Source organism: Protomyctophum parallelum (assembly GCF_964188405.1).
Source record: "Protomyctophum parallelum genome assembly, chromosome: 23".
In the NCBI taxonomy this organism is placed as follows: domain Eukaryota; kingdom Metazoa; phylum Chordata; class Actinopteri; order Myctophiformes; family Myctophidae; genus Protomyctophum; species Protomyctophum parallelum.
In genome coordinates, this window is record NC_139715.1 from 6931604 (window position 1) to 6951561 (window position 19958).

At 45.8% G+C, this 19958-nt stretch overlaps 1 protein-coding gene across 6 annotated transcripts in view; it reads right to left on the reverse strand.

Annotated features, from left to right (window-relative positions):
* LOC310854218 (abl interactor 2-like) overlaps positions 1-19958 on the reverse strand; it is a 38337-nt gene that overhangs the window by 7698 nt on the left and 10681 nt on the right. For 2 of the 6 annotated variants that reach the window (XM_083758772.1, XM_083758771.1), the window contains exons 3-7: positions 16349-16525; positions 14290-14393; positions 10556-10705; positions 7156-7280; positions 904-1068 (exon numbers count right to left, since the gene is read on the reverse strand). In XM_083758772.1, the coding sequence (XP_083614898.1) occupies positions 904-1068; positions 7156-7280; positions 10556-10705; positions 14290-14393; positions 16349-16525 (721 nt within the window). Of the gene's footprint in view, positions 1-901; positions 1069-7155; positions 7281-10555; positions 10706-14289; positions 14394-16348; positions 16526-19958 lie in introns of all 6 variants that reach the window. The other 4 variants (XM_083758775.1, XM_083758774.1, XM_083758770.1 and 1 more) reach the window with 3 other exon arrangements.

Sequence of the window (19958 nt, forward strand, 5' to 3'; positions counted from 1 at the left end):
ATGTACAGTGGAATGGGGAGAATGTACAGTGGAATGGGGAGAATGTACAGTGGAACGGGGAGAATGTACAGTGGAATGGGGAGAATGTACAGTGGAATGGGGAGAATGCACAGTGGAATGGGGAGAATGTACAGTGGAATGGAGAGAATGTACAGTGGAATGGGGAGAATGTACAGTGGAATGGGGAGAATGCACAGTGGAATGGGGAGAATGTACAGTGGAATGGGGAGAATGTACAGTGGAATGGGGAGAATGTACAGTGGAATGGGGAGAATGTACAGTGGAATGGGGAGAATGTACAGTGGAATGGGGAGAATGCACAGTGGAATGGGGAGAATGTACAGTGGAATGGAGAGAATGTATATATATATATATCCTATGCTTTTTATGGCATAGGCAGCTCCCGGCAGAATACACCGGGAGAATCTAGGCGCAGCTACTGGACACGAGACTAATTAATTAGAGCGACAGAGAGAGAGAGAGAGAGGAGTGTGTGTGTGTGTGTGTGTGTGTGTGTGTCAATTTAACAAAGGTGCAGACGATCAGAAATCAGCAGAGAGAGACCAGAGAAATTATCTTTTCATTGCTTCATTCATCAGCGACCTTCTGAGTGTGCACTCTGAAACTGGGAGGTTGGGGGTTCGATCCCCGGCCGGGTCATACCAAAGACTGTAAAAATGACTCCCCGATTGGGGGGTCAAATCAACTAATGATTCCCGAGCGCGGCAGACCGCTGCGGCTCACCACTCCAAGAGATGGGTCAAATGCGGAGAACAAATTTCACTGCAGCAACGTGTGTGACTAATCGTACGACTTTGACAGCTCTGTGGTGCCATTGAGATACTGTTAATACCAGATTGCCAGCCTTGCCTCTATACCCAGGTGTGAGCAGCGTTATCGTACCTTGGTTCTGGTTGAAGTGTGGCCCTCCGTTGAGCTGGTTGCTCTGGATGTTGGGCTGCCCCGTGACGGACGAGGGGCGGCGGTAGGGCAGCGAGCCCCCTACAGTAGGGTTCTGGGACTGCTGCTGCTGCGCCGGCCGGTTCATGCTGTAGAACTGTGGAGCACCTGTGTGGGGGTGGAGTTTGGCAAACCACCGGGGGGCGCCAGAGTGCAAAATTAACAAAGGGTAAAGGATAATAAAATCTCAAGACTTGAAAATGTAATGTTTTAGGGCCAACTAGGCTGAAGAAAACGTGACATTTCTGAGACCATTCATGTTTCTGGAAGATGCTTCTAAACTTGCATTCTATTGCCAGTTTGATCACTTCAAATACCCCTTTATCTTAAAATAACTAATAGGTTGAGAGCTTGTGGATTACCTATTTTCGGTGCGCAGCCGATTCATACTCCTATTTTACCGCTGTAGTGCCGAAATGATTTTGGCTCGTCAGAAATCTTTCAGTAGCACCGAAGAGCCGACTTTAGGACGGCTCTAATCGGGGACTTATTTTAGTTATAGTGGGTTATAGGAGGCAATAATGATTGCATGTATTAGTTAAGGTATTAGCCTAGGCATTTTTATATATATATATAACTTTTCAGGAATAGAAAGCCTGCAGTTTCTATTAGCTTGGACTCCCCATCGATGATGTCACTGGTGGTTGGTTTTCTGAACTGTCCACAGTTAAAGTCCTCCGATGAGACACAAGAGTAGAAAACAATTGTGTAACTTTATCATGAACATTAAAGAGGACCAATTGAACGAAGATAGGTTTAAAAGTGGTCTTTTTAAGGCATATTATAAGGCTCATTACTAGCCACTGCCAGGGATCCCAGAACCACTGTCATAAAGAATACCTTAGGTGAAGTCTGGCTCTAAATCGGTAGTGAAAAATGGTTTTGGAAATACTCTTACTTAAAAGCAAAGGTTGTGATTAATGACAAAGCTTTTAGTATTCATGAACAAACATTTATACCATTAAATGTTACTCAACAATCCATGTAGCATTGTGCCAGCGATACGTGTTGACCGGCCGTCCGGTCAGGTAATAAAGCGTGAAGTCATTGGTCTCAGCTTTTTAGTGCTCAGACAGTTACTGCGTTTGGTTTTATAGGGCAGCACAGACCTAGCCGTCACAGTCAATGCCCTGTGGAGAGGAAATATCGTCACCGCTTGTCTTGTGTAAGGTTCCGTTTGGCTTCATTTTACACTCTCAAGAAAGAGTCAAATAAATTATTGTTAAAACATCTGAATTACTTAATTCACAAGTCTACACAATTAGAGAGGCTAAATCTCATCAGCGGTCCGTCAAAAATGCGTATTAATAATGGTCCTTGATATGAAAAAGGCTGAAAAAGCACTGCTTTAGAGAATTGAGCATCCAGTCACATCCAGTCCCAGCGAGTCTAGTCCTCTCTAATGCAGCTGACCCAGATGACTGATCCTTCTCTGTTCCAACAGAGCAGGGGAAATGAATTCGCTCGCCGTCATGAGGCTAAATTAGTCCCCGATGGCTAAACGAAATGACACCCGGGCATTATTCCTCATGGTTCCCCCCCCCCAGGAGCTAAACGAAATGACACCCGGGCATTATTCCTCATGGTTCCCCCCAGGAGCTAAACAAAATGACCCCCGAGCATTATTCCTCATGGTTCCCCCCAAAGAGCTAAACGAAATGACACCCGGGCATTATTCCTCATGGTTCCCCCCAGGATCTGAGAAGAAGAGCCACCACTGGGCTTGGGAGTAGTAACACCATTACACCCTCCGTTGTTTAACCCATTCTGACCTGAGATCAGATTTTAAAAAATGTCAGTCGTTCTTCGATTTTTCAAAAAATAGCAGACCTACAAGCTCGTATCGCGCCACTCGGTGGCGCGATATGAGCTTGTAGATCTGCTATTTTTCAATAGCTAAAGCATAACATGATGCCAACACCAAAATGGGTGCCCGTTCAGAATGGGTTAAAAGCTGACTTTGATGTTCATTTGGTTACATCTGTGTAAACTCTCTCGAGTTACAAATTGATAACTCAAACACTTGAGGATTTTACTGATTTTAACACTGAGGATTGTGCCGTGTACTAACTATCACAAGAAATAAATAAAAATTGAACACTTTTTTTCTTTTTTTACATACAACATAAAAGACAGTGGTTCTCAAAGTGGGGTCCCCTTGGGTAGCTTTAGGGGTTCTAAATGAACCCTTAACCCATTCTGACCTGAGATCAGATTCATACGAGGTTTCCGCCGGACACACACTGGTCTGATGAACCCATTCTGACCTGAGATCAGATTCTAAAAATGTCAGTCGCTCTTCGATTTTTCAAAAATAGCAGACCTACAAGCTCGTATCGCGCCACTCTGTGGCGCGATATGAGCTTGTAGATCTGCTATTTTTAAATAGCTAAAGCATAACATGATGCCGACACCAAAATGGGTGCCCGGTCAGAATGGGTTAAGGCCGATTCATAGTCTGGACTCTGGATCGTCGGTGGTGAGGTGACCACCGGAGCTGTAATAACGTGGAGCGGTGGCGAGTAAAAACAGAGAGAAGGGCTGGTGGCGGTGGTTTGCTCTTCACCGCGGCTCAGGCATTATGTGGGAAAATATGCTAAATAATAGAAAATGTTATCATGTATTAATTGACTTGTATTGATCCTATAAACAATTTAATATAGGTCTAGTTTTTCCCACCAATTTTGGAGCTCTGGCTCATGGACTAAGAACCAAAAAGAACTGAACCGGTTCCCATTGGGAACCAACCAGTGGAAAGGGGGTCTATGAGTTACTTATGGGGGTCCTTGAATTAAAAAATAAAGAAATACATACAAAACCACTGAAATAAAACAATGAAGTGACACGCACAAACAAATACCTTTATACGATAATTAATTAATAATAAAAACAAACGTTTGCGACCAGACAGGATCATGCGACAGATAAGATAACATGGACACACAGGTACAGGGAGGCTGGGGTTCGGATGGGGCGTTGCCAAATGAGGATAAATGGGTGGTGGTCAGTGTTGCCAGATTGTGTGAGAGAAACAAGCCACCGGGTCTATGAAAACAAGCACCAAAAGAAGCGAGGACTTCGGCCTTTAAACATGTACATACATGGGTTAGTAGAGTGAGGGCATCTTTAGTGATGTGATTATGTATGGGGTCTGCCAAGGATGCAATTTTGGCAACATCAAAGTGCCCATAATAACAAAAAAGAACGCCCTGGAGGCGGAGTAGTTTCTGTGGCTTTTATGCAGCCTCTAGATTGGGACGAATGTTTACTCGCTTCTTCTTCAAAGCGTAACAACAATGACATATGAAATGACTGAGATAAGACTGCCGTCGGGGGCCCCGTGGCTCAGCGGTCCAGGCACCTTGGCCGGTAGTCCAAGGAGTCTGGCAGTGTGCCGCGGGTTCAACTCCCGATCCCGACGGCCTTTGCTGCATGTCACCAACCAACCCCCCCCCCCCCTCTCTACATTTTCTGTCAGCCTTACTGTCTGTCCCTGTATAAAAATAAATTAAGGCAAAAAACACATACATACATACCAGAAGTTAATGCAGATTTTAAGGACCCACGTTTAGGCCAGTGCAACAGAGCCTTCTTTTGCCTTTTTTTAAACCCTACCCATTTTAACCAAATACACACATACATACATACATACATACATACATACATACATACATACATACAAAAGACTGCAGTCTAGTTATCATAAACGATCAACTCTAGCTATGATTTATGGGAGTCAGTCAACACTCAACACAGCTGCGATGTTTCTTTGACCATTACTGGCCCAATTCCTGAAGGTAGACAAATAAACAAACCAATGACCACCAATACCGGTTCTTTCTTCAGCATGTATGTAAAGTATACCGACATCTGTTTATGACTCCCTTAGATGGGATGGGGGGGGGGTAACCAGACCAGTAACTCTGGTATAGGCCCCCGTCCGGCCCGGCCTCGAGTAAAAACCTGTCGACATCGACACCCGAAAGCGGGGTCTCCTTTCTCGATCCAACCGATTCCCCACATTAACTGTAACATAATACTACTATCATGATATACTACTACATGAACTGTGTAACATAATACTACTATGGCATACTGTACTGTATAGTATCTGAAGCTCGCAACGTGCTGGGGGGGGGGGGGGGGCTTAGTTGTCCATCAGTCCATTTTTCGCTAACAGATTTGGCGCAGATGTTAACGACCGGGATTCGAACTCGGGTCTCCGGCGTTGAAAGCACCAATATCTTAAACCATTAGACCAAAGGGATATCCCTCTGGGCCAGGGAGACATTAGACTCTGACATTTGAAAGGCTGAGGCTCTGAGTCTGAGCCACTCTGCTACATAGATTGAAAAAAATCACACCAGTGTGAACCAAGTGGTGCAACTCCCGTCTATTGGTTCTCTGTATCGTTCCAATTTGTATCGTTCCAATTTCTTCTGTATCGTTCCAATTTCTTCTCTGTATCGTTTGCGTCCAGCAGGTGGCAGCCATGTCACATACTTCTCTCGTTCCAATTTCACCATGCGCACACCACTCGTGCTCATGATACATGATACATGCGGACATTGCTGGATGTAGAAGTGGTTGCACCACTTAAAAACGATCGCACCAAGCATAGACTCCTGAGGGACCCCTCATCAATGAAGCATATGATTTAAGTGGTCATGGAAAGGAGTTAGGGTTGGTTATAGAGGGGGGGGGGGATGGTGCATGCGGGGGGGGGGGGGGGCAGGTGAAAACACTCACCTTGTGTGGGCGTGCCGAAAGCAGCAGGGGGGCCCGAGCTAGCGGGAGGAGGAGGAGGAGGAGCCACTGTGGCGGCGGGGGGGAGCTGGGGAGGGGGAGGGGGGAGTGGGGGGACCTCTAGGGGGGTGCTGGGGGCCTGCGGGGGGCCGTCTAGGGCGGTGGTGGGGGCACCGGGGGTGGTGGCGGCGGAGGGTGGCTTAGCATTGTTGTTGGAGGGAGCGGGGAGGGCTGTACCCGCGGGACGTCCGGACGCAGAGGAGGGGTTACGGGATGGAAGGAAGGAAGGAAGGAAGGAAAGGAAGGGAAGGAAGGAAAGAAGGTAGGAAGGAAGGAAGGAAAGAAGGTAGGAAGGAAGTGAGGGAGGTAAAGACAGGATTAACGTTAGGGAGGAAAGACTCCAGCAGGAAGTGATTAGTCACACACAGTGCTGCTCAACCCGCCCGGACCCCCTGCTTAACCCATTCTGGGCGGGAACCCCACGGTGTTTTTAGCCTTATGTTATACTTTAGCTATAGCAGATCTACAAGCAGATCTACAAGCTCATAGCGCAGAGTGCCGCGCTACGAGCTTGTAGATCTGCTATTTTTGAAAAATCGTGAAAATGTGCCTCAAATCTTTGAATATATATTCTTTCAGAGCCAACATTTTTAACTCAAGTCTTTGCTACTGGAGAGGTCCCTGGAACTACAGTCTTTGCTACTGGAACTACATATTTCCAGATGGGGGTCTGCGGCCAATTACTGTAGGTAATATTGCATCGTTCGTTCCAAAGAAAGTGACGTGGCCTGATGATGTCAGCTGAGTATTAATTAACCACTTATTTATTCACCTGTGATAATCTTGTTCATTATATGTTCTCTTCATATTTCAGTGAACGAATTTCCTTCATTTTTTTAGACTAGTCGTGTACAAAATTAAATAATAATTTACAAAATAAATTTGTAAACGTTTCAAAATAATACCGACAAGGGGCATGCAACGGGTTCCTATTAACGACAAGTCAAAACGGGTTCAGAGCTGAGAAAGGTCTCCTGAGGAGGCGCGTCTGAAGCCTGTCCTCCACGGGGTATCTGGACACAAAAACTAATCCACTGACATTTTTAGCTTGGAATTTTGCTAAGTGGCCCCTGAGCCATAGCTATTAGCTGCCATCCCAAAAGTGGCCACACCATGGGGCCCAATGCTAGACGTATTTGTAATACATGTCCCAAAAACTAGCGGATGTTGACATCAGTTTGAACACCTAGCGGATGTTGAAAGTCGGCCTAGGTCACCGTAGTGCATCGATTGCAAAGGTAAATTAATCTGGGTTTCTCGGGCCCGGCGGCGGAACCAGTTGAGTTGAGTAGCCCTGCGCTATACATTCTACACGGGAGAGAACAGTCACACACACACACACACACACAGCGACAATAGACGGGGGGGGTGGCGGTGGCGCTGGTTTACCTGGGAAGGCGTTGGGCGGAGCCGGGGTGGGCACGGCGATGGGCAGGCCCACGCTGCCACTGCCGCTGTTCTCTCTGCTGCTGCTGCGACTGCTGCTGGGGTGGCTGCCTCCGCTGGAGCCGCTGCTGGGGGCGGGCACGCACACACACACCACACACACACGTACGTCACACCACACACACGCAGTCGTACGTCACACCACACACAGGCAGTCGCACGCACACACATACGTCACACCACACACACGTACGTCACACCACACACGCACGCAGTCGCACGCACACACATGCGTCACACCACACACACACATACGTCACACCCCACACACACACGTACGTCACATCACACGCACGCAGTCGCACGCACACACACACGTACATCACACACACACACACACACACACACACGTCAGACCACACCCATGCATGCGCTCCCCCTACACCCCTAGTTCCAAAACACTGGGTCAGGGATCCATTTGTGGGTCGCGGACACATCGTTTTCTGGGTCCTTTTGGTTTTTAATTACCAGTATTATTATTATTATTATTATTGTAACGATTTCTTTCTTCCAGTAACTTTATGAAGAAATGAAATCATAATCTAGGAAATGTCATGACCGCGCTGTGAGCTTGTAGATCTGCTATTTTCACTAGTTTGGGTCTCTTTTAGGAACGACTTTTTGGGGGGTAACAAAATGTACTACATGTTGTCTCAGTAAGGGCCTGAGCACACCTAAGATTCCATGCAGACTTTTGCATCATTTCCAGGTTTTTAGACAGCTGGTGGAGCTGGGGCAAGCTTTTCAGCAATCAGCCGTGTGGGTGGGTGGGTGGAGCTTCATTTCCATCCACCAGCTGTCTAAAAACCTGGAAATGACGCAAAAGACAGCTAGCTTCCTTTTGGCCGCGCATGGAAGTTCAAGCGTGCCCAGGCAGTAAGACAGCCCTCCCCCTATCCACAAGGAGCAGTGCACCAAAGCATTATGGGAATTGTAGTACAGGAAGTAAGTGAGCCCAGTGTCCACGGCATCAGAGACACTGGGCTCACTGCTAAAATCTAAAATATCTAAAACCACAAATTACGCACATAAAGACCCCCAGGAAAGTGTTCTAAACTTTCTAAATGTCATTAACATATATATTTTAAGGCATGTTTATATTTTTAGCCAGGAATTATTGTGAAAGTCCTATCATTAGCCTGCTAGATTACAAATGCCCAAAATGGCACCCTCAAGATCACTACATGGGTTCACAAACATGAGGCGTTATTATTATTATTATGCCTTTGAAATTACTATAATGTACAGCAATAAAAAGAGACGGACACCTCACATGGACATAAGACAGTGAGCTCCAACAGTTTGACACATTAGTGACATAACAAAAGACATGAAGATGTATATAAAAATGATAGAAAATAATACCACATCAAGAGCTGCTGAGACACACGCATAACAGTAGCAGACTTTTGAACGGACAAGAGGAGAAGGAACAGGTGGAGATGATGAGGATGAAGATGATTGGTGGAAGAAGAAGAAAAAAAAAAAGAAACGACAGCATGCTGAAGAGTGTCGCAAGAAGAAGAAGAAAAAAAGAAAGAAGATCAATCTTATCTTGGTTCTGGGCCCTGGGGAGCCCCTTAAACAAATTCATGGGTCTTTGGTTCGTTTGGTTCGTCCCTTCCAAAAAAAAGGTGGGGGCAGGTGGGCGTTGATGACGAAACGCACGCTAGTTCACACGCATCTCCAAAAGACAGAAAACAGTGCATCCTTTGCGAGTCTGGGAATCTAAGAATATCTTCTCAAGTTCGAGGGCATGTTAAGATAGCTCAGTTAGTAAGAGTGGTAGTACACCTTTGAACCTTAAGGTTCTGGGTTCGATTCTGGGCACTGCCAACTCAGCATAATGAAGAGCACAGCTTAGAATACGTCATAGATAGATCCACCGTAGATAGATCCACCGTAGATAGATCCACCATAGATAGATCCACCATAGATAGATCCACCATAGATAGATCCACCATAGATAGATCCACCATAGCGATCCATCTCCCAGGGTCTAGCTAGCACGTTGCAAAAGGGACAGCCTGATACGGACAATAAGCTAACCGACTTAACTACTTTGAGAGGGGAATGTTTTGACCACACCTCATCTTGAGAGCCACGTGGCGGCATGGATTATGCATCTGGTCATTCTAATGGGGGGCATGTTTGTTGTTCTAAGGAGGATAAAATGCTTTGGCTCAGCCAGGAGGACACCATCCCATCAGCCAGGAGGACACCATCCCATCAGCCAGGAGGACACAATCCCACAACTAAGCATACTTCTAGTTTCAAGGGCCTTAGCGAGAGACGATGACATAATTATTTTTTTACTTGCCAGTCCTCCAACATGGTGGCACGTTCCTCATCATAGCCCCCTTTATTTAAACTACTCTCCAAACATTCCATGACGAGAAAAAGAAAAAGGGGTTCCGCCTTCTGAGCTGCGCTTCCTTCCGGGGACAATGAAAGAAAAGGTTTAGTTCAGCCGGTGTGAAGGAGTGAGTCATCGTACAGCATAGAGGAGGAACAAGGGAGGTAATAGTCCGGCAGTCGGGCTTGTGGGGTCTGAAATTATAATATTGTCTATATACAGACCTCATCACATTTGTCATGACGTCTATGGCCGTTTTTTAGCCCAAGGAGTGTTTTTTGTGCAAAAATGCTTGGAATGGATTCAGAATCATGACCCCCCCCCCCCAGTTCGACACGTCACATCATCACATGCTACTTAAAGGTATATTCAGTGATTTCACTTAATTCAAATATCACTTATTTTTTTGTTTTGTTGTGATAATCCTCCCTACTATAGAGTGTGCTGGCCATATAAGGAGTTCCTCCCTGTACCCAGTTAACCCCTGGGGGTCAAAAAACCTTAGGTTTCGTTTTTGACTCTCTATCCTGATTGGACGAAAGGCTGTGTCCCAGCCAAAAACGAAACCTAAGGTTTTTTGAGTGAAATCACTGAATATACCTTTAAAGCATAAGGAAAGTTTGACATTTTTGCCTGCCATAGGATGTTAATGGTAGGGTCACAAGAAACCCCTATAAAAGAAATTGTCCAATAGTGACAGCCGGTCAGCAAGTGGATTCACGAATGTAAAGACAATATTTTAGGCCAATATAAAAAAATGACTACATACCAAATTACCCACTTTAAACAAAAGAAGCCCGTCGGCTGCCGGACTACAAGAAGGAAGAGGGGACAGGACAGGAAAAGGTGGGCGTGTTTCAGAAGGTATAGTAGAGAGAGAGATGCATGCTGGGTAGTGAAGTTTCTGTTTAGTTCTTGTAGTTTAGTTTTCTTGGAGGGAGGGAGGGGGGGGGGGGGGGGGGGGGGGGAGGGGAGGGGCGGGGGTACCTGTACGTGCGGTTCCTCTGATTAACGGACGCGGTGCGTGCAGGGCTCTGCTGGAGGGGGGGCGCCACGTTGCGCGTCGGACTTGAGACGTAGTCATTAGGGACAACGGGCGGGCGCACTGGCTCGAGGGTCCGATATGGGGAGTGGCGCCTGTGAGAGGGGGGGGGGGGGGGGTGGAGGGGGTGTGGGTTCAGGACGGGGGAGGGGGGGGGAGTGGGGACGGGACATATCCACAGAGGAGAGGTGTGGAGGACGGGTGGGGGGGGGGGGGGGAGAGCGAGAAACAAACAGGTTGCAAACTTAAAAACGGAACGACACGTGACCGACACGGTGGGGGGGGGGCACATAGGGTCGTTATGGGAGCGGGGGGGAGGGCAGGGGGGGTGGTGGTGGGGCGGAGCCACAGGTGTTTGGGGGGCTGAACCTGCTGGTTGAATGCTGCACATCTTAACATTTTCTGTTTTACCTTCGTTTATCTGCAAAAAAAATAATAATTCCGTCTTTTGTTGGAGACCTCACAGACTCCGCAAGAGACACAAAAACGTTGTCGCGTACAAATCACTAGCAGAATTGTTCCGTGGTGTCTAGTTGCTAACGTTAGTGATTATTATAAATCAGGCATTTATTTTATCCAATAGGAGAAAAATATATATACAAGGTTCAAGTGGTTAAAAGCATGACTTTACATGTTTATACTATTATTATGAAAAGACTTGAAAAGAAAACTGAGAATGTTTACCTGCTGGGAGACCGATTAAGGATTAAATTATCATGCAAGGTTCCAAATCATTAACATTATGGGATGATGACCCAACGTTGCTATGGAAACCATGGGGCAGCCAGGCGAGGGACACAAGATAAATAAAACATGGACAAACTGGGGAGGAGAAGCTTCAAAGAATTATGAACTGCATACAAACAACAACAAACAACAACAAAACAAAGAAAAAGATGCCTGCCCGAAACTTTGGGCTTGCGGCACACGGTGAGTTATGGAAGGTCTGAGCTGGACGACCAACATGCATCTAGTAGGTACACACGCACGCACACACACACACACACACACACACACACACACACACACACTCTGACACGCACGGACGCTTCTGAAGGTCATCATGAACTTCACACGCCCACTTAGGTCCCAGGAGTGACACAGAACACACGTGTTATGGGCTGGACGCACACACACACACACACACACACACACACACACACAGAACACACAGTGGGATAAGAGACAGCTAGGACAATAAACAACAGTGAACTATTCCTCACTGATGAGCTCTTTGCAGAGTGCAGAGAATGGCCAACGTTCCATTCTGTGTGTTCTACAACATACATCTTTTAGACCCAAGGGTTCCCAAACTTTTCCATGTCAATGACCCCCAAATTGACTCTTATTAGCCTGCGAACACCCCATGCGAACATATGCCAGGGACCCCCAATAAGATTTGTACAGCTCTAGCAGTGATTGATATATTGAATACATTCTTTCAGAGCAAACGTTTTTATTTTTAAACTAAAATCTTTGCTTCTTGCGTCCCTGGAAGGAACAACACATTTTCAGATGGGGGGGGGGGGGGGGGGGGGGTCGGCGGACAATTACATTTTCCAAAATTACTTTTGGGGGTCCTTGACATGAAAACGTTTGAGAAGGACGTTTTTCAGAAAACCGTCAGGATTAATGAAGGCATTTGTAGGTCTAAATCCGTCAGAGATCAACAGCTCTAAACTGCACAGCGTCTCTTGCTTGGTTGGCAATCTCCACCACGCTGATTACTGCTATCAAAAAAAGGTCACAGCAAATTCCACGTCCTTTGTGATAACAGTCGTCCTGTGCCCTGGCATTAGATAAAAGTCCAGCGAAAGGTCGGGCGAATGGGGAGAGTAGACTCAACAGCGTGGCAAGTTAACCCATTTTGACCCGAGATCAGATTAAAAAAATGTCTTCTACATCCTGACAGGTTTCTGAAAAAGCTATGTTTCTATTTCAGTCGTTCTTCGATTTAAAGAAAATAGCAGATCTACAAGCTCATAGAGCTTGTAGTCGTAGATCTGCTATTTTTCAATAATGCGAACACCAAAAGGGGTTCATGCCCAAAATGGGTTAACCCTAGTGGCATTTTGAGTGACTCCCTGCTCGTCACTTACAACACAAAATAAAAGTCATCCCGGCCGTTTCACAAAGAAATCAACTGACTGCGAGAAAGCGCTAATGTTACCGCCAGCGGATTTGTTACATTTCCGCTAGCAACAGACTGTATTAAAATATGAGTGACTGACTTTCGTAAACGATACAAAGACACCTCCCCGAGACAGTCACCCCATTTTTGGACCACGATTCTAAGATGACCCAATGTCATTCTCCAATATCCATAAGAGGAAAAACTTCCGCAAACCAGGGAATGAACGAGACATCAGGACTTCGGCGCTCTACAGACCCAGATGAAAGGACAATGCCACATCACAGACGTGGCATTTTACTGTATCTACTGTACAGAACAGAGAACAGTGCTAAAAGGCAGCAGAGCAAGCATCATCAATGTGGAATCCTGACCCAGTCTTCCTCGCTGCGTTTGGATCAAGTAACGTCGATCAATGCAGCGAAGAAATAAAAAAAATAAAAAATATAAACATTCACACGCACCAGTTAATTCCACCGCTGTGATCAAAATACAGAATATTTAATTCATTAACCAATTGAATTCCAGCATTCCTGTTCCAGGGGCAACAATGGCCAAAGAACAACAGCATCTATGATGTGAGCTTGTAGATCAGCTAAGAGATGTGGTGTACACAGCAAAACAAAGAACGACGGTCCAAGTACGGTTGCAATCGCCTCGAGTCCGTTTCACTAAGACTAGAGGCTTTAAGCGCCTGAAAGTAAACGGCTGTGATCAAAATGCAGAGCATCATTTTAAACAGCCGCGATACAGTTGTGATCAAACGCATCGTCACGGCATCGATAAACAGCCCCGAAGACACCGTCTAAATAAACAAAAAGCCGGAGCCAATGAATGATGACACCCAGAGAAACCCACTGCTTGCCGCCACGGCCTCAAAGCCACAAACATACACTTGTAGAATTATTCCGACCTATCTCAATATTCCGACCTCGCATAATTCCGAACCAACACAATCCCAAACCCTTACCGCCGTCTTAAGCGGCCACGTAGGTCGCTATAACCCTAACCCCAGTCTTAAGCGGCCACGTAGGTCGCTATAACCCCAACCTCTGTCTTAACCGGCCACGTAGGTCGCTATAACCCTAACCTCAGTCTTAACCGTCCACATAGGTCGTTATAACCCTAACCTCAGTGTTAACCGTCCACATAGGTCGTTATAACCCTAACCTCAGTCTTAACCGGCCACATAGGTCGTTATAACCCTAACCTCAGTCTTAACCGGCCACATAGGTCGTTATAACCCTAACCTCAGTCTTAACCGTCCACATAGGTCGTTATAACCCTAACCTCAGTCTTAACCGGCCACATAGGTCGTTATAACCCTAACCTCAGTCTTAACCGGCCACGTAGGTCGCTATAACCCTAACCTCAGTCTTAACCGTCCACATAGGTCGTTATAACCCTAACCTCAGTCTTAACCGGCCACGACGGTCGGACTAACAGGAGGTCGGACTTATGGACAGTCCCCATGAAGCTCCTGTGTGGTTCACAGTGCCAGAATGCGGGAGGTTTGGGGGTTGGTCCCCACCGGTCGGTCGTACGTACCCTAGGGTCCCCTTCCCTGTCATGGGGGGGCTGGGGGGCTTCTGTGTGGGGGGGTTGGTTCGAGGCAGGCCACCAGCGCCGGCCTTCATGTTCTGGGCACTTGCCTGTAAGGAGGAGGAGGAGGAGGAAGAGGAGGAAAGGGAGGAAAGCGAAGGATAAGAACAAGGACAGCATGGGTGAAGATATTACTGCAACGAGAAGAACGTGGAGTGAGAGAGAAAAATGTAATGCGTCAAGATACCTGGTTTTTTAAACGAGATAAAGCTCGGGTTAAACTTAGCCACGTACGCGCACCAAAAACAGACCATCTACAGGGTCACAACACGCAGCGTATTGCGAGCTCGTAGATAGGCTATTTTTGGCGCTCGACCGAGCATAATAATTTGGCATCAGAAGCAAACAAGGTTCTTATCACAGCAGTCAAGAGATCTTTTTTTTAATTTTTATTCTGCAACCACAACAGTTCTCCACACAGCATCAAAACCAAAAGAAACACGAGAACCTCATAGCAACACACAGGAGATACTTACCTTAAACCTTAGCAACCACTGAGGTTTGTTTTTATTTGTAAATTAGGCAAGCGGAAAGGAAAGAGAGAGAAAAGAGAGGGAATCAGAGGATTAGTGAGTGAACAGGCAGGAAAAACAAATTGCACATGAAAATGTGATCAAATGTGTCAAATGTGTCTGGCACGTCTGACTAGGAGATTGAAGGCACGTCTGACTAGGACATTGATGTTTCTATGTCAGTCGTTCTTCGATATTTCAAAAATAGCAGACCTACAAGCTCGTAGCGCGCCACTCGGTGGCGCACTATGAGCTTGTAGATCTGGTATTTTTCAAAAGCTAAAGCATAACATAATCCAACACCAAAAGGGGTTCCCGCACCAAAATGGGTTAAACTTGTTTTGTAAAAATAACCTAGTTATTCCAAATCAGGTAGGGGAAAAACTTTAGTTTGGAGGCCATAATATCCCCATTTAAAAAAAATATTTTTCGTTTTCTTTTAGATTTTATGACCTCAATTACACACAAATAACCTGAACTTTGAACATTCAGTAGATATTCTTTTTTTCTGGGGTTTGGAAGCCTTTTGAGCGGCAATAAAAAACATGCAAAAATCAGCGAAAACCCCAGACCACAGAGAATCTACTGCAATTGAGCTCAGAAAGAAATTAAGAAAAATTACAAAAACTTATTTTTATGTCACAAATGGACAGGAACCTTGAAAAAACACTGAATTCTAAATGTTACAATCAGTGGTTAGAGCAGCATACAGACATCAGGCATGGATTTAATTAAAGCACAATTAAACTTAGCTAGAGTTGTATAGTTTAGTTAGTTACCTTACCATGATTTAAGACCAAACATTGGCAAGGTATCTTTAAAACACTTCTGTAGATAAATGTATAATCCAAAACATTCTCCCATTAATTTACATAAGCATGGCAAAACAGGTGTCAAAGTCACACTTTTGAACACGCAAACTAGGATGAACAAAACGGATTCTGCCAAATGTACAACATTACAAAACTCTAACAGGATTGTTTCTCACACGCTGCGTGACAAACACATTGAGTCACGTAAACATACGTACCGTCTATTCGTCCTAACTCATTTCTATACGTTTAGTGAACTAGTGCAATGGTTCCCACACCTTTTAGCCCAGGACCCAAAACAGAAATGAGATATTCACCCAGGACCAAACTAGGGAAAATAGCAGATCTACAAGCTTTTGTAGATCTGCCATTTTTCACTACCCGTTTTCTTCAAATTTATGGAATTTCTTAGATTTGTCTTTTATGAAATCATGAAGTTACTGGGAAAAAAATCTTTGAATTTTGGTTTAATTCATGAAAAGTTGCGCTTTTTTTGGGAATGTTTTTTTTTTTTTTAAATAATTACAAACTAAATGTAGGAAACAAAAACTAACGGGACCCATTATTAGCAATGTGTCGGTGACCCACAAATGGGTCCCGACCCACTGTTTGGGAAACAAGTGAACGAGCGCGACACCTCATTTTTCGCACCGTGAACCCGCACTGGAGGCGGAGCCTTACCTTTACGCCGTGGCCCATGTCGTCCAATAGGCTGTAGTCGATGGGCTTGCGGATGTAGCGCACGGGCCTCTCGGGATTGGCCGGGGCGATGATCTTGTGCGTGCGCGAGGTGTTCTTATTGGTGGTGAGGATGCCGATCTCCCGCCTGGCCACCTTCTCTTTGTGGATGTCCACCGTCTGTAGAGGAGGGGGGTGGCAGAGGAGGGTGATTTAACATGAGGGTTGGCAGAGGAGGGTGAGGGGTGGCAGAGGAGGGTGATTTAACATGAGGGTTGGCAGAGGAGGGTGATTTAACATGAGGGTTGGCAGAGGAGGGTGAGGGGTGGCAGAGGAGGGTGATTTAAGATGAGGGTTGGCAGAGGAGGGTGATTTAACATGAGGGTTGGCAGAGGAGGGTGAGGGGTGGCAGAGGAGGGTGATTTAACATGAGGGGTGGCAGAGGAGGGTGAGGGGTGGCAGAGGAGGGTGATTTAACATGAGGGGTGGCAGAGGAGGGTGAGGGGTGGCAGAGGAGGGTGATTTAACATGAGGGGTGGCAGAGGAGGGTGATTTAACATGAGGGGTGGCAGAGGAGGGTGATTTAACATGAGGGGTGGCAGAGGAGGGTGATTTAACATGAGGGGTGGCAGAGGAAGGTGAGGGGTGGCAGAGGAGGGTGATTTAACATGAGGGGTGGCAGAGGAGGGTGATTTAACATGAGGGGTGGCAGAGGAGGGTGATTTAACATGAGGGGTGGCAGAGGAGGGTGATTTAACATGAGGGGTGGCAGAGGAGGGTGATTTAACATGAGGGGTGGCAGAGGAGGGTGATTTAACATGAGGGGTGGCAGAGGAGGGTGATTTAACATGAGGGGTGGCAGAGGAGGGTGAGGGGTGGCAGAGGAGGGTGATTTAACATGAGGGGTGGCAGAGGAGGGTGATTTAACATGAGATCAGACCCGAGATCAGATTCTAAAAATGTCTTCTAAATCCTGACAGTTTTCTGAAAAAGCTGTGTGTCTATGTCAGTCGTTCTTCGATTTTTCAAAAATAGCAGACCTACAAGCTCGTAGCGCACCACCGTGGCGTGCTATGAGCTTGTAGATCTGCTATTTTTCAACACCAAAAGGGGTTCCTGCCCAAAATGGGTTAAGATGAGGGGTGGCAGAGGAGGGAGATTTACCATTTTATCATCATTTTTTTTAATACCTTGATTTTGCAACCCATTTGTTTCACCGCAGTGTCAATTATCTAACGCAGGGGTTTTCAACCTTTTTATACCAAGTACCAGCACAGAAGATATCTGACTCTCAAAGTACCACCATAATAATAACTGATCTCCAAGCACCACAATAATAACTGATGTTAAAACCTTCCCCCATCCTACTCAGCTACAGCAACAGGAGGGAAATGTAACTCATTCTTTGAATCGTTTTGTTTTGGTTTCATTCCTGAGCCAATGTTGCTGTGCTGCTCTGACGACACTCTGTCTAATCAGCACAACTGATACTATTTGTACGTGATTAATCTTAATTAATTAACGGCTGCAGGTGTGCTGCCTGTCATGCTCATTTTAGCACGGCTGGATAGCCTATTTCAAACCAATTGCTTGGTCAGAAGAACTAACTGTATTAATATAAATATGTCATTCCACTTTTGTCTTTTTTCTTCTTTTTTGGGAGACTCCTCTGAGTGCCACCAGAGGGGGCTCTAGTAACACTAGTGGTACTAGTACCAGTGGTTGGGAACCTCTGGTCTAACGTAATCCTGGGCGCTACACTCCCTCTGCCAACCTGGGGAGAGCAACGGACTGACCTCATGCTTCCTTCTATGCATGTCCAAGCCGCTTTTTTTCACCTGACAGGGGAGAGTTTCCCCGGTTGGACATAGCGTGTGGAAAGGAACACGTTATTCCAACCAGTTCCTTTTCCCCTCCGTCAGGCGCCCCGGCTGGCCAGGGGGAGGCAGTTTAGTGACCAGGATTACGGCATGTTTTTTTGTGAGGGTACCTACCCTATAGGGGACACAGGGAGAACATGCAAACTCCACACAGAAAGGCCCTTTTGCAAACCCCACCCAGGGTATGGGCACTGATGACACGGAGGGTCATTTTAACATTGTGCCTACATGGGATGTGGATAACGTGTCGTATATGGATATGTCCATATTATGACGGTATATAGTTTTTATTTTGATAGCATATTGTCCCCACCGATGCTAGGTTTACCTGTGTCGATTCTTTACCGTTTACTGTGGCACTACCAGTGATGTAAATAGGTTTTCAATGTAATGTCCCGGGATGCAGGGATGGTTCTTTTAGCCCGTTCTGACCTGAGATGAGATTCTAAAAATGTCTTCTACATCCTGACAGTTTTCTGAAAAAGCTGTGTTTCTATGTCAGTCGTTCTTCGATTTAAAAAAAATAGCAGACCTACAAGCTCGTAGCACGCCACTCGGTGGCGCGCTATGAGCTTGTAGATCTGCTATTTTTCAATAGCTAAAGCATGAAATAATGCACCAAAAGGGGTTCCCGCCCACTTCAACGACGTTAGGAGTCATATTTTGCCATTTTTACAGATTGCAGCATTTAACTCACATTTCATTTTATATGCTTATAATGTGGTTATATGCATGTAGAAAACAGAGGAAGAAATGATGATCCCGGAACTATAAACTGCGTTTTGGGATGCAAAATGCACCCCATTTTTAATCTCTGCACTGCACCGTCTCTCTGCGTTTGATGTATGCGTTTGCCTTGTCTGTTAATTGTATCATCATCATTAGTGTCATCGTTATAGGCATGAAAAATAATTCAAAATGTCAAAGAAAAAAAAGGAAAGGGAGTCCGAGAACAGCCGATGTAGCAGCTCACAGCGCGCCTCATCGCAGTGCGTTGAGAGATCATTATTTCCGTGTTGGTTCAGTGTCATCATGTGTAACGGATAATGCTCGACATATGGTGTACTGTACTGTACTGTATGCTCACAGGCCGCAGTCTTCTTCACCCCTTGTGGTTTTACAACCTGTTCACATTTGCCCATGTATTTCAGTTATCATATTGCACATACGCAAGAGGACACAGTCCAACATGAAAACTGTGGCCTGGGCCAGCCGAGCCGAGTCCAGGCTGGAAATCCAGCCTGGCAGCGTGTCGCGGGTTCGAGTCCCGATCCCGACGACCTTTGCTGCGTATCTCTCTCTCTCCCTCTCCCCCTTTCCTGTCAAACTACTGTAATCTATCAATAAAGGCAACAAACCCCAAAAAATATCTTTAAAAAAAAAGGGAAATTATAAATTGATATTGTGATGATATCGTGGGGTGAAGAAGACTTTTGGTGCTTTCAAAGTCATTTACATCTAGATTTTTGATAAATAAAAAATTGTCAGTAATGCCTACATAATAATTAAGTGGGTAAAGGCAAATAATATAATAGAACAGCTATGGCTTTACTCCAAATATGCAAAATTAAATACCACATTCACCAGATATCACCATGTCCAAACGTCCACACGATATCTATTCTCGTATATCGATAATGTTTCCAGCCCTATAGCACACAAACATCGTCTTCACCAGCACCTGTGTGTGTGTGTGTGTGTGTGTGTGTGTGTGTGTGTGTGTGTGTGTGTGT